The 13,526-nt window shown below is 41.7% G+C and overlaps 1 protein-coding gene across 1 annotated transcript in view; it reads right to left on the bottom strand. All coding sequences in view use genetic code 11, as the record gives it.

The window, feature by feature from the left end:
- Positions 1 to 12,882, bottom strand: part of EGR_00835 (Tyrosine-protein phosphatase non-receptor type) — a gene marked incomplete at both ends in the record, with an annotated part of 19,131 nt that extends 6,249 nt beyond the window's left edge. Inside the window, 11 exons of the mRNA XM_024490084.1 lie at positions 1,960 to 2,071; positions 2,159 to 2,219; positions 4,630 to 5,137; positions 5,979 to 6,393; positions 7,406 to 7,822; positions 11,613 to 11,855; positions 11,921 to 12,026; positions 12,135 to 12,259; positions 12,294 to 12,383; positions 12,417 to 12,548; positions 12,802 to 12,882. Of these exons, the coding sequence (XP_024355487.1) occupies positions 1,960 to 2,071; positions 2,159 to 2,219; positions 4,630 to 5,137; positions 5,979 to 6,393; positions 7,406 to 7,822; positions 11,613 to 11,855; positions 11,921 to 12,026; positions 12,135 to 12,259; positions 12,294 to 12,383; positions 12,417 to 12,548; positions 12,802 to 12,882 (2,290 nt within the window). The remainder of the gene's footprint in view (positions 1 to 1,959; positions 2,072 to 2,158; positions 2,220 to 4,629; positions 5,138 to 5,978; positions 6,394 to 7,405; positions 7,823 to 11,612; positions 11,856 to 11,920; positions 12,027 to 12,134; positions 12,260 to 12,293; positions 12,384 to 12,416; positions 12,549 to 12,801) is intronic.
- Positions 12,883 to 13,526: the final 644 nt, after the last annotated feature.

The raw sequence follows: 13,526 nt of genomic DNA, 5'->3' as shown, positions 1-13,526 counted from the left end.
CTAAACTGTGATCAGCTCAGCTAAGAAGAGGACTGGGGAGAGCGACTATCTGGAGGGCGTCAAAGCAGACAAGGCAGCGCCGACATATTTGAGACAATGACTGCTGGCGAGGGTAGGGCATGATGAATTAGGTATTTGCGTTGGGAGAATGTGGATACATTCGGGGGGCGAAGCGAGGCTCGCCCACTTAGCGGACACAGAAGTGAATCACTGGCTCAGCAACGCACACCAAAAGTGGCAGTCTAAGGGACACCCGCCAGATGGGCGATAGTGATGGTTAGGTGGCGAAGCTCTGCTCCACGATGCAAAACCATATTGCCATTTATAGCCTCCACTTCTCGCATAGTTTTTATGCGCCAGGGCAAGGCACACGTTGTGAATTCACGCCTAATGCCTGCAGCTTTTGCCAAGCCATTAAGACTCTTACACCTTAGTCCCTCGACGCCACTAGAGTATCCTTCATAAACACGCACCTCAAGCACTCAGCTATCCTATCTCAACAATACAAACTGGTTTTCTCGTTGAAAACCTAGGCAGAGACAAAAAAGATGTCTGATCAAGTTATGCAGAGAAGGATTTTGAGCTTCAGAAGAGATGTCAAGGATTCGCTTAATATAAAAAAGAACTCAAGTTTTTAGTTAGCTTAACCGCTTCGCTGAGGGGGAGTTTTAGCTCGGAACTTAGAATACTACAACGGTAACTATGACTTCTCCAGTAACGTGATTCCTAGATTCATTCATTAACCAAACCCAAATGCATATTGAAATATGTACTCTTTAGACGTAAGTGCTAAAACCACTTTTGACATGAAGGTTCTGCAACAGCACCCTCGCCAAATATCCGCATACATTACTGCAACGGCCTTGCTTTTCAAAGAAAATGTGAAATGTCAATAACACTGGCTTGGAGCTAACAATGACGGAGCTCTTCACCAAACAGCTTTACGCCTCGCAATGACAAAAACAAACACAATTAATGAAGAGGTATTTCAAAAGCAGAAAATCACAATACTGAGGACCAATTGACCTCAGATCTAGAAACAAACTGCCGAATCACACAAGGACTGGTGGGACTGAAAGTGCTATTACATTATGTAAAACAAATATTAGTAATGTTTACGAAGGATTGGGACATACAATTAGGAATCATTTTCGGAAAGTGGAACCATTGCATTCAATGAAAAGTGTGGCCGGTGAAGGGAGAGATGCGTGAAGAGTAAAAACGCCAACCAATTAACAAGCGAGCAACAGGTAAGTTGCAATGATTTTAAATACTGCGGCATGTTATTCTGCATGGATGAATCGAAAATGTGCAAGAGTGGAACATAAAAGAGAACAGTAGAATTCAACCCGTAAACTATCAACCGGCGCTGAACTTCAAGGCTGGCACCTGCAACCGCGGTGCCTGCATACCTAAGCCAATCACTTTGACGAATCGTCAAATGTTCTCGAAAACGAATAGATCTCTTGTTGGTACGACCCAAAAGCAGCTAGCATCTCAATCATTTGCTAAATACGCATAGAGAAAATGTGGAAATGGTTACATTTTACTACAGAAAAGCGTCGGTAGTAAATAGACAAACTCCCACAAATGGTTTGGAGCGGAAAAGAGGGTTTATTTCAAATAGCTTGGATTTATCCACACAAAACAAATCATGACATGTCAAGTGCTTTGGAAAAAAACAACAATCGCGCCTGAACTTGAAGCATGATTGAGTAAAGCATTTTAACATTATATTACGCCAAGTTGAAACCAAACGCATACCTTTTTGGCTATCCTCGGCTGCGATGTTCTTCAAATGGATCTTTGCAGGCATTCAAGCACAAGCAACAAACTTCGCGCTACGTGAAAAGGCACTCATCCCAATTGCCTGAACAGATCGCTTTGTGGGGGTCAAAACGGGTAGTAGGGCGGCACCAAAGAATGAAGTGGTGTAGTTTTTATTTCTATGAGGCCCACTGCTAAATACGTGCAACTTGCCCTGTGTGCAGATGAAGGCATTCCGCTGGCGGTAGCTGTCCACCCAATTGGCGTGGATATAAATTGGCACCTGCTTCTCTACCTTCGCTGCCTTTCCATCCGAAGCAGTAGCCGCCGTTGTTGTGGGGATGGGAGAAGTGGAATGGCCTGCAGTGTGCAGATGAGAGCGCAGCCGCACCCGACTATGCTCCAGGCAGGCGACGTCCACATAGCGGTTCTTTGACGAATTCCACGGGTGTCTACAACATGAGGGAGGCTTTGGCACATACCGTTATCATTATTTTCCTTCAACGCATTTGGAACACAACCGAAGATAAAGTTGGGGTAGATGTATAGACATCTGGCACATAGACACGTGGTCGTCAGAGAGAGGGGAAGTAAGTCACGGTTGCTTTAATGCATTCGCTAGCTTGGGAAGTATTTACATGTAATCGCATTCAAAGTGGAATAGGCGATAAGAGCAGCATTTCAAACTACTGACATTCACTATCTCAAACTGCTAAGATGCGAGTACTTGACCACCAACATGACATGGTGTGTGCTCATTTAAAATTAGAATGATCCATATCTAATACAGTGGATATTACGTTAAAAGCGATGTCGTAGAAATATAAGATCAAATTCTTACAGCTCGTATCTGCAAGGGCATTATGCGCGGCGCTAGCAAAAAGCATGGGTTGGCATTATATGCTAAGACGAGCAAGGCGGCGTCCGTGGGCCGATTGTGGAAGACTAAAGTAGCATTGAATTTGGCACACGAGATTATCTAACCACGACATCGCAACATTATTAGCGGCAGCTGTCGTAGCAGTAGCTAGACGGTAGGTGGAAGCTTGGAGTGAATCATGTCATTTCTCGTGTTCAAAAAGTTTAATCAGGGTGTTTGGATGGGCTAATGCCCCAGTGAGTCATGCTGCCGGCAGAAAAATCAGAAACATACAGAAGCAATGAAAATAGTATCGGCAACACCACTGACTTATAGCGCAATGAAAACATCCGAAGCGCAACACTGCTGAGCTCAAAAGACGACGGACCGATTAGGTTATTGACGGTTTTTAGGTAAATTCTTAACGATACGAAAGGCTAGTGAATATAGCGATCCACCTAAAAGAGCCTATCACTCGCCCTTTCCGTTTGGGATTATCAATGAATATTTTAAAGAGTATTAAGGAAACAGAGTTGGTATTGTATCAACTAGTATTGGTTTGCGAATACAGTAAAAATGCAAGACCCAACAGTCCTTCTAAAATGTTGTGGTTTAGTATAGTGGGGAGCGCTGAACGCTTCTTGTACTCTGAAAGTTGTGATCCTCCTTGTCCATTGATGCCTGTTGATGGATTTTCAATGGACTATCCTCTAAGTTCCCTTAATCAAGATCCATGCGTCATTACATTCATAGGTCAGGAAATGACGATCCGACACACATAAACTTGGCATCGCCCCTGTTGATGATCGGATTGCAGGATTGAATGACTTGATTTTAATCTAACACAGTTACCAAGTTGCTACATTTTTAAACAAATAATAGTCCTGGACCAGGACAATGGCTAAAAGCGAAAGTCACTTGTATTTGTAATAGCGAAGTCGGATGAGATGCCTAGCCTAATCACTCCTAGCGGTGTTTAAGTTGTCTTTCGTGAAATAACATGGTACCCACACGGAATAGTAGATAACGTGGGTTATTTAAATGGAGGTGAAAACATTGACCCTAGAGTGGTATTTTGCACAAATGCAGTGAGAAATTGCTAGCAATAGTTTATTTTTAGACTACATTTGGCATTGATAACTAAATAGTTAACGCAAATACTACAAGAGAAACAGAAAACCGTTATTGATCTGCACCAAAATTTTAGTGACCAATTAAATACTCATGAAAACCATGCCATACTCGTCACTAGGTTATCACCACGATGATGGAGGTAGCTAGTAGGTGCAAGGGGGGAAACGAAACGTGATAATATCATCCCATCAAGCAAGCGCACACGTAAACCTTAAAAACTGAAAAGGTTACTAAACCAAAACGAGTGCATGCACTCCACATCAGTTTTGGGGAAGAAAACGCACTTTCTTGATAACACATTTAAGCATTATGGTAGTTTGAGTGTGAAAAGGAATTCAGACAGCCACATTGACATATCTGAGGATAATCAAGAGAGTCTCAATCGACCACAAAAAGGTGACTTTTCTTAAAAGACCAAGTCGGCAACCACACCTAAGCAGTTCACAGTTAGTTCGCGGATCTTGATTTGTCAGTGCAAATACATCTTGAAGTATTAAAAGTGGAAATGACAAGTAAAATGCTTCATCACCTTTTCAAGAGTGCATGCTATCGTCATGAGGTATACTCCACAGTAAGTTTCAATAAAAAGCAATCAAGTTTAAATTTGAAGATTGCAATGGTGAAAGACTATGAATTTTAGTGGATACCATGACAATTATAATAAAACAGTTTGGGAAAACAATAAGGGGCAAGTGCAATACCAATCCTGATTACAGTTCATCACATGGGAATAGTAAAGTGCATAGGGTAAGAGCTTGAATTCTGCAATAACAAGCATATTTGTAAGGATTTAAAACACCACTTGGGCCACTAGGAATAAGCCTAGACACGTGGCCGATTGGGGAGAAAATGCATAACGAGACACCCACCGAAAGGCAGTGCAGGGATCGTCGGTTTTGATGCTGCACATCGCCGAGTACTCCTCAACTAGCCCACCCAAACCCAGCTCAGCCACGTGGCTAGCCAGCTGATCAATAGTCATCCAGAGGCCGTCCAGGTCTAAATCCGCCGCTTCTTCTTCTTCGTCATCATCATCATAGTCACCTTTATCGACCTCATCATCACCAGGGGCCTCATTCGTGATCTGGCCGTTGCTGTCGCCTTTGTCAATGTCGGAATCACTATCCTCAAAGAACCTGTCAATCTGCGCCTTTGTGGGATCTGACTCCACCTGAGTGGGTGGTGATTGAAGAACTCGGGAGCACAGGCGAGGAGAGGTAAGGGATGAGTGAGTGGCAGAGGAGGCTTCACCGATACAGTAGAACTTGTCCGGTTGCGGGTCGTTGTTCGGTTGCTGCAACCCTCCAGTCACCCGATGGGGACCCACTTGGATGGAGGGGCCAGTAGGACGATTCAATGCCCACGAGGGAATAAGATCTGGATGCGTGCGTGTGGGAACCAAACAAGACAGTTAGATCATCTACATTTTCGATATTAAAAATATCCTGGGAATGAACGCCGTGTGAGTGAGTTTTTCCTGAATAACATGTGCAGCAAGTAACACCAAATGATTGGGAATTTAACCTCTTAAAGCTTAATATGGACCTATTGGCCAAATGATTTTCAATACTAATAAATAGAGTATAGTTACGAGCCACTTCATTATCTGTGAAAATAGTACGAACCGCAATTGCCTCCAAGCTCATCAATTTGGTAGCAGCAAACAATGCGGAGTGAGAAAATCTTGCATTAATCTGTACGCTATGCGAAACGAGGGAAAACGAAGTGTAATGAAATAATGGGCAATTTGGTAGGCGGGAAAGATAAATTTAAACAAAAAGCAGCCAACCTCACACTTTTACAACGACTACACATCATACTTAAAGACTGCTTTAAGATGCATATTTAGTGCCATTTTCCAGTTACTAAATACAACAACCGATCGTCGAATGAGTGTCAGTAATGATTCATCACAATTTCGTGGCTATAAAGATAACGCCTTCAAGCCAAAAAACGCTTATCATGATATATATGGAAAACACTTAGGCCATATTCGCAGAGATTCTTTGCCAGTTGGAGCCAATCCACTACAATGATATAGACTCAAAACGGTAAATAGACAAAATTTAATTCAAAGCCAGAAAATGACAACTAGTAGAATTCGGGGAACAACCAGAATTAGCTGAAAGTATGAGTAAGCGAGATTAGAAACTTTTCGTTCTTTGCAACGCTGGCGTTAAAGTCGTGATACAAGAAAGGTAGCTATCCTAAAACTTACCAGAGGGACGAACTGTAGCGAGACCGGTGGCAAAAGATGGAGTGGAGAGAGGGGCAGTGGTTTGTTTCAAGCGCTTTTCATTTCGAATGGTATTGCTGCTGTCAGTGCTGGTGCTGTCCTCCAGACCTGAGACGGTGAAATCGTCCTGAGAGGCGAGAGGCGCTTGCTGTGCGACCCATTGTCCCCCACTCGGTGTGCGGTTCGATCTGCTGGTACAGCTATGCAGGTGCTTTGCGCCGGTGCATGCAGTGGTGGAGGGGGCGGTTTCTGAAGTGGGAGTTGCAGCGAAATCGCCGTCAACACGGGCCCCATTGAGGGGGTTGCCAAACTTGGGGATGGCGGGGGGTGTGGGCGTTCCTGCGGGGTCGCGAAAGGGCTCCTGACCCATTTTGGCTGCTTGAGGCTTAATGTTGCGCTAGAGGTAAGAAGGGGGATGTGGAAGTGAATTCGGATCATGGCTACTGTCTTTGGTGGAGAAAGCCAAGGCTCATATGAGAATATGCTACAGTAAAAAGTTATTGATTCCAGTAACTAATCAATGAAAACAACGACCTACTGACCCGCGTGAGCTATAATTTGAGAAAATTCTTTAATAGCAGAACTTGAAGTCTTTGATAACAAAGACTATGAAATCATAGCAAATCAAGCTGCAGCAAAAGGTAAGCCTCTAAAAATAACCTACCCCATAACAGTGGTATAGCGTAAATCGTTTTTAAACAGACCCACAGCCTTAATTCGACTTTTCTAATAAGGAGGAAATATCTTAGAGGACGTATGAGAAAAACAAAGGGAGGTTACACATGACATAAGCTGATAACAAAATACGAATATGTAATTTGAAAGCAACACGCAGTGCATGTAATAACTGATTTACTTTTGCAGATAAATAAGCAAATATGAAGGTTTCCTAAGGAAATTAAGCCGATCCCAGTTAGTCTACCACAGCTTAACAAACTAATGTAATGCTGGAAACGGAACTGGTCTTCAAGATCAGGTCAATTCAATTTGTACTAGTCGAATTTTGTAAGAAATATAGGCACTACAAGTATCACATGATAGAACATGGATCACCTTATGAAAGTGAACTACAGAGCAAAAGAACACAAACACGATTACGGGTTGATACGTTCAAACGCATTGATGTGCAGCACAAACCAGTCGACACCTCTTGTAGTGGGAGAATGCGATTTCATTACGAAACAATGCACAATTTTAACCGAGGGGTGAAACGACCAGACAACACTAATTTTCCAAAGAATTTCAGACTTCACGAAAAAATGACGCTTTTTAATACCAGAAACACAACAGCCAAGGGATCGACAAGTTACTTATGTATCCGAAACATTCCTAATCTGTCTTATGCATACAGGAAAAAGGTAAGAACGAAAGATGCCAGAAAATGTTCCTAAAACTAGTGCCAAACATACAATCTCGCCATTAATGCTAGAGGTGATCGGTATGGCTGAGAGAACAGGACTGCAGGACATAGACATGACGTTGTTCCTCGCCGCTGCAATCCCGTCGGTATCAGCACCAGCACAGCCAGTAGCGGGGTTCACGGGGAGGCCAGTGGACTCAGCGTCGCTGGACTGGGAGCTGGAGAGGGCGAAGGGGTCCCAGTTGGGAGAACAGCAACCGATCTCCGCCATCAATCCCTCATCTTCAGTCAGAGGCCCAACCATCGCTGCCTCGTCGCCCGCGTCGCTGGCAGACGGGGAGGAGCGACCAGAGCAATCGATTGTGCTGTTGGTGCTCCCACTTCCACCGCCATTATTGGAGGCGTGGAAAAAGGCCGATATGGCAGCTGAGGGTTGACGCGTACCGAGACCCGGGGTGGAAAATAACTGGGGAGAGAGGAAGGGAAAAGAGATGAATGCAAGAGGAAAAAGGAAGAATGAGTCATCCGTGTTTGAAGAGGAGGAGCCAACGCCTGGGCGTGTCGAAGTTATTCAGGAAACATAAACACGATAGCAAAATTAGCTATCAATTAAAGCCCCTTTAAAATAGCAAATAATTACCGAAAATTTAAAAAAAAACAATCCGAATGAGATTATACTACTGAACTGAATCAACAACAAAGCCAGGTTATTCTGTTAGGTCTAACAAGGGTAATGGCGTTACTTCCGGTGTGAAGGCGTGAATCAGTTAGAGTTAGCAGTATGCGGAATTTTGCAGAAATATATATATGTATACACAATAACACCCTTTTTGCAATGTACGTACACGCCCGCACTGGCTACTCCGTCTTCTGCAAATGCAGTGTCTTGGTACAAAAAGACATTTTATTTCGTAAAAACTTGAAACCCAGGCTGTTGCGACTTATGAATAGGTCAAATGAGCCTTTAGCCTAGCGATACGCACTGAGTGGGTAACGTAAAGGCCGCAACTACAGCGTATGTAACCTAGCGCTTGCTGATTCCCGCGAATGACCAAATATAGGGATCTAAAATTTCGTCAGCGATTTGTGGCAGCTCCCGCAAGAGCAATACAAAAATAGCACACACTAGTATTCAGGCACAGACTAGCACATACAAAAAATGTGTGCAATCTATGTTGGCAAAGAAAATGAGGCTGTGGCATCGCACCTTTGCGATGGGGATTAACAATAAATTTGGATCAGACGATGTCAATTCGCATAATCTTTCCGATTTCCTCTTTTTCCATCATAACCCAGAGTAATACAGCATGGTGTATCGATGGGACCAATGATCTATGAAAATGGTCAGATCATTCCAATTAGAAGACAACCACAAAAAATAAGAAAAACTCGACGTCACGCAAACAGGAATGAGTAGTAGGAATAATTTTGTTTACTTTATGAACCATCAACTACATGAAATTTAAACCGATTAGTAAGGAAATGACATTGAATGCCAGATGCACGCACATACAGAATCCTCAGGTCTTTAAAAAATATTACTTTATGCAATTATAACAGCAGCTTAGTTTTCATTTGACGCTCATCAACATTTACACTTTTGTCAGCAACGGTATTTGCCTTTCCAGCCCATTTGAGTGACAAATGGCGGTAGTAAAACAACACAATGAAGGAGTGTAAACTCACTTTAGGGTGTACTTCATATTACAATAGAAGTGAAAAATGAAGTGATTTCCGGTCCATGCAGGGAAACTAGAATGGCGTCAAAAAACAAGACACTTTTATCAAAATAGACCCCTGTTGTATAACAATAGTCTGCCCAAAAAATCAAGATAGAGTTTTCTAATTTAATTCAACGGGACCTACTTGTCACTTGATTGCTCGAATAAAAATATGTAGGCAGGAAAAAGATTAATGTACTTCTGAGCGATCAGACGTAAACAGGAATAAATAACTACGATCCCAAATAAAATAAAACAGCCGAGAAATTAGGTCTCCTCATTGGTGCAAACTGCACGCCAAGGTAAAGGATACTTCAAAAATACGATCCAAGCAGTCTAGAGGGTTTAACAGGAAAGACCTGACGCTCCGATGGCAATCAATCCAGATTCAGCGGTTAGGTACCGCAAAGAACGAACGGGATCGTACACACCCATAATTTTCATGGCAGCTCAGTTTTAAGAGTGCAGACAAAAACGGAGTCAAATCCCCAAAAAATTGAGTCTGGGGCAGAGAAAAAGTGGAATAAAAGATAGATTTCAGAGAACAGAGGAAGCAAGCAGTGACTTCAAATAGCGAGTGTCGCCGAAAATGAACCATTAAAAGAAGGAAAAAGTACAGCTATTTGGACAGTGCCATCCCCTAAAAGACCTATGTATATCACTTTCTGATCCCATAAGTACATTATTTGAAAATAAAACAGCCATAAAGATGTGGAACGGCAATGACAAGTGCAGAAGATTTATGAAGATGTAACATCCTTCATGAGATTTTATAAAATGAAAGTTGTGACTGTTCCATGAGGCATATTTTCCAAAAAGTTGAATCAAAAAATGATAAGATATGATTAATAAAAAGAGATCTAATAGATGAATCAAAACCCAAGTCAAATTTACCTTAATTAGAAGCCACAACTGAAGGCTAAGGTAAGTAATACATAGTATACAGGCCTTTATCCACGTCTGAACAAATTTGTACCCTAAATGCAAGTAAATAAGCAATATTTGCCTAAACAAGTCACTTAAACCCTATTTTCAACCAATATCAGCAAATGCCTGAGCGGCCACACACATCTCCCTCAGATTTCATTAAAATTTAAAAAAATGAAAGCGTTGCATTTCCGCATCATCGAATTTAACAAAAGACTGGCAGATGGGGTAGCAGCTTAATCGGTGCAAGCAAATTGCTTTTCGAGTAAATATAAGTTAAAATTATTGCTAAAAGCAAAGTTTTTCAGGCAGATTGGTCTCGAAGGTAAGATATTAAAAGACTTTCTAAGGGGTTTAATTGGACGAAATGAGGTGTTGCAGCTAGCAAATGTAAATTAACCGAGGGACTGGGAAAGATTTATTCATGCCAGCGTGGGCTGAACTCTCAAATGATTTCCGGGGGGGGGGAAACACGGAAGGCTTTCCATTTACAAACTCCATGGTCTGGCTAGACGTACAATATACATATATATATACCGTAAAAAGGGTTGAATTTCCAACAAGTCTTCTTCCTACCAGAGATCAACGTGCCGGAAAACACTGCACAACTAGTAATTTGGAACCATAGAAACTCAAGTTGCGAGGTTTTCTTTTGTGGAAGTAACTTAGAAATAGAAGACGATATGAAGACTAGGTAAAGATGTACTAACAGATTAATTCGTAAAACCAATTTACCAACCCCAGCGCTTGTTTAGTACTATCAAAACGTTTGCAGCAGCATTGTTCAAATGCACCTTCAACCATGTGCGCAGTATTCAAGCAAAAATTCCCTCAAAATGAACTCAAAAAAGAATAGTATAGGGCACTACCTGAGGACTGTTTATCTTGGATACTTGAAAATAGTCCAAAACTACACGGAGAAACGTGCTTTATTTACTAATAAGACGGGAATACTACGCCTCAGCAGATCCTCAAAAGATCCTAAAAGTTTAAACCTTTACAAAAATTTATTGGCAAAGACTAGTTGGAAGCTCGGCGAGTGAAGGGAATGACACTGAATTACATCACCAAATTGGATTCTTCAGTGAAAGCTTTAGCAAATACAACGGTAAAGTTGGGATAAGGGCCCTAGATTCATGCCCTAAGTGAAGTAGAGGTCAACACAACCGTACACATTCGGTACGATGGATTAAAATCACTACCGCATAGGATATTCGCTTGCCGAAGCCATGCGAACGAAATTACCACTGGTGGGTGTCCAAGTCAAAACAGTTTTATACGAGATCAGACGAGCAGTTATGGACATCACCCAAGTAGACCCCATGTCAAATAGCCACATGATTCTCTCAACTCATACATCGCACAGCATGTCGCTAGAAATTAAACCAACGAGCAGTCTATTTTAAATCACAATCAGCCAAAACCAGTACCAGCCAGACGGAAAACAAACAAAGCATTGTTATAAATCATTCAAAACCCTAAAAGGAGGTGATAACACCAGTAAAACCATTTAACTAAGATGTCATTGAAGATATTCAAAATGGAACCCAGCGTAAAAAACATGCTTCTTGACCAGAGCCTAAAAAAGAGTGGAGGGGAGAGGATTACCTCGTCGGGGATGGCTACGGTCTCAGACAGGGCGGTAAGAAGCCAAGCGTAGTGCGCTTTCTGTGCGACCGCAGGGTCGGGATTGCTGAGGGAGGCCAGGCGAGAGCCAGGCAGAGGACGCAGCACGTGTACGCGGTCTCTAAGCTCCTCCTTTATAAAGACCCTCAGTAGGTGGAAGGAGGCCCGAAACCAAAATGGTGCCGTCAACACTATTATCCGCCGCAAACGGATCGGGTAGCAGGACTGGAGTGTGCAATAGATATTAGAGTCGAAGGATTAATGCAAGCAAGTAAGCATGAGTAGTTTACTTTGAGCATGTTGAACAATTTCTTTGATAAATCAGCGTCGAAATTTGAGTATTTGGCGTTTGTCATGTCGTAGATAAGAATTATGCCGTTTCGAATTGCCGTTTCTCTGTTGTGAAAATGAGACATTCGTAAAAGCTTTAAACACGAACAAGATTAATTCTAAATTCAAATAGAATTTCACCATAAAGGAAATAAAAATAAGGCGACAACTCACTTTCGAAGAGCAGCATTCAACTGAAATACAACAGACTGGAGGAAGGCTTTATGAGTACTTCTAGTCGGCCGATGAAGTCGTACAAAAAATTGAGCAACACGGGCACCAGATAAATCGTTATCATTCTAAAGCCAAGTTAGTATCAGCATACATTTCTACCAAAACAGTAAATTTTCCGGACAGAAGTTCAGATCGAACACTCTCATCGAAAGGATTTACGGTGGTAATACCTTCAGATCTTAGAAAAGCCTAAACAAATACCGGATTAGTGCTAAACGTTACCTCATACGAGTAAAATAATTCAACAGCTTCTTGAACATTGAACTTTCGGGCAGCAAGAAATTTAAAGGCCCAACACTCGTTGTCAGTTACCGTGGACGATGTTCCAACATGCAAAAGAAAAGTTTCAATGCACTAAGGGAAAAAGGGTTGAGTAAAAAATAACGCAACTAAAGTACATCCCAGAAAATCAACATGACCAGCGCAACAAAACACAATTCTTAAAGCATCCATTGGTCAAAGGTGTAAAAATATAGGAGTTCTAAGTAAAAAAATGGAGTTGAAGACACAAAGGAGGCAAGAAAAACTACATAGAAATTGAAACACATGGAAAGGGTACGAAAACTGATATTCAAAAAAGAGAGAAAAACAGGAAATCCGGACTTACTTCCCTCTCCTGTGTAGACAAAGTAAAGGAGGAATTGCATTTCTGGTACAAGACATCCCCATTTGCCTCACAAAAGTTCATGCTAAACAAGACCAACAAAAAAACCAAACGTAGCGCGGACTGTGATAATTAACTATAAGGAAACATATATGCTGACAATAATATGTACTTATCATATAAAAGGCCTGTGTACAACAAAAATTATTTAAAATTATTTTTTAATGCTTGTTTACCAAACAGCGCTCCCAGTTTATCAATTTTTGTCAAAAACTTTTATGCAATACATCTTTCAATGGAATGTAGCTTATTTTGATTAACCAGGTTCTAAGGCACGATTAAAGCTAACTTACAAGGATCCATCAGATGCAAATCCTAATGAATTATTACTAAGTGGACAAATGACAGTATGAGGGAAAAACCAGAAATAGTCAGAACCAGCCTTAAACACCTAAGATATATCAGCACTTCTTTACTCCGCCAGTGTCAAAAAATTGTTGGAGTCCAACCAATACTCGTGTACACCAAAAAACTGTAATACTTATGTTGTTTTAATGTACCTTTCAGGGAGAAAGAAAGGATGCAAATCGAATCTGGTGACAGAGTCGTTGTTTCCTGTGCCTGAGTGCGATTGCGGTTTCTCCTCTCTCTACACCTTGTATATGTTCTCCCGATCCATTTCGCCCTAGTAAATATGTCGAGGGTAAATCAATCGGGTTGTTCTAAGA

Source organism: Echinococcus granulosus (genome assembly GCF_000524195.1).
Source record: "Echinococcus granulosus chromosome Unknown EG_S00003, whole genome shotgun sequence".
NCBI classification, from domain to species: domain Eukaryota; kingdom Metazoa; phylum Platyhelminthes; class Cestoda; order Cyclophyllidea; family Taeniidae; genus Echinococcus; species Echinococcus granulosus.
Note: the sequence above shows the minus strand (reverse complement) of the source record. Positions and strands in the feature narration are given on the sequence as shown.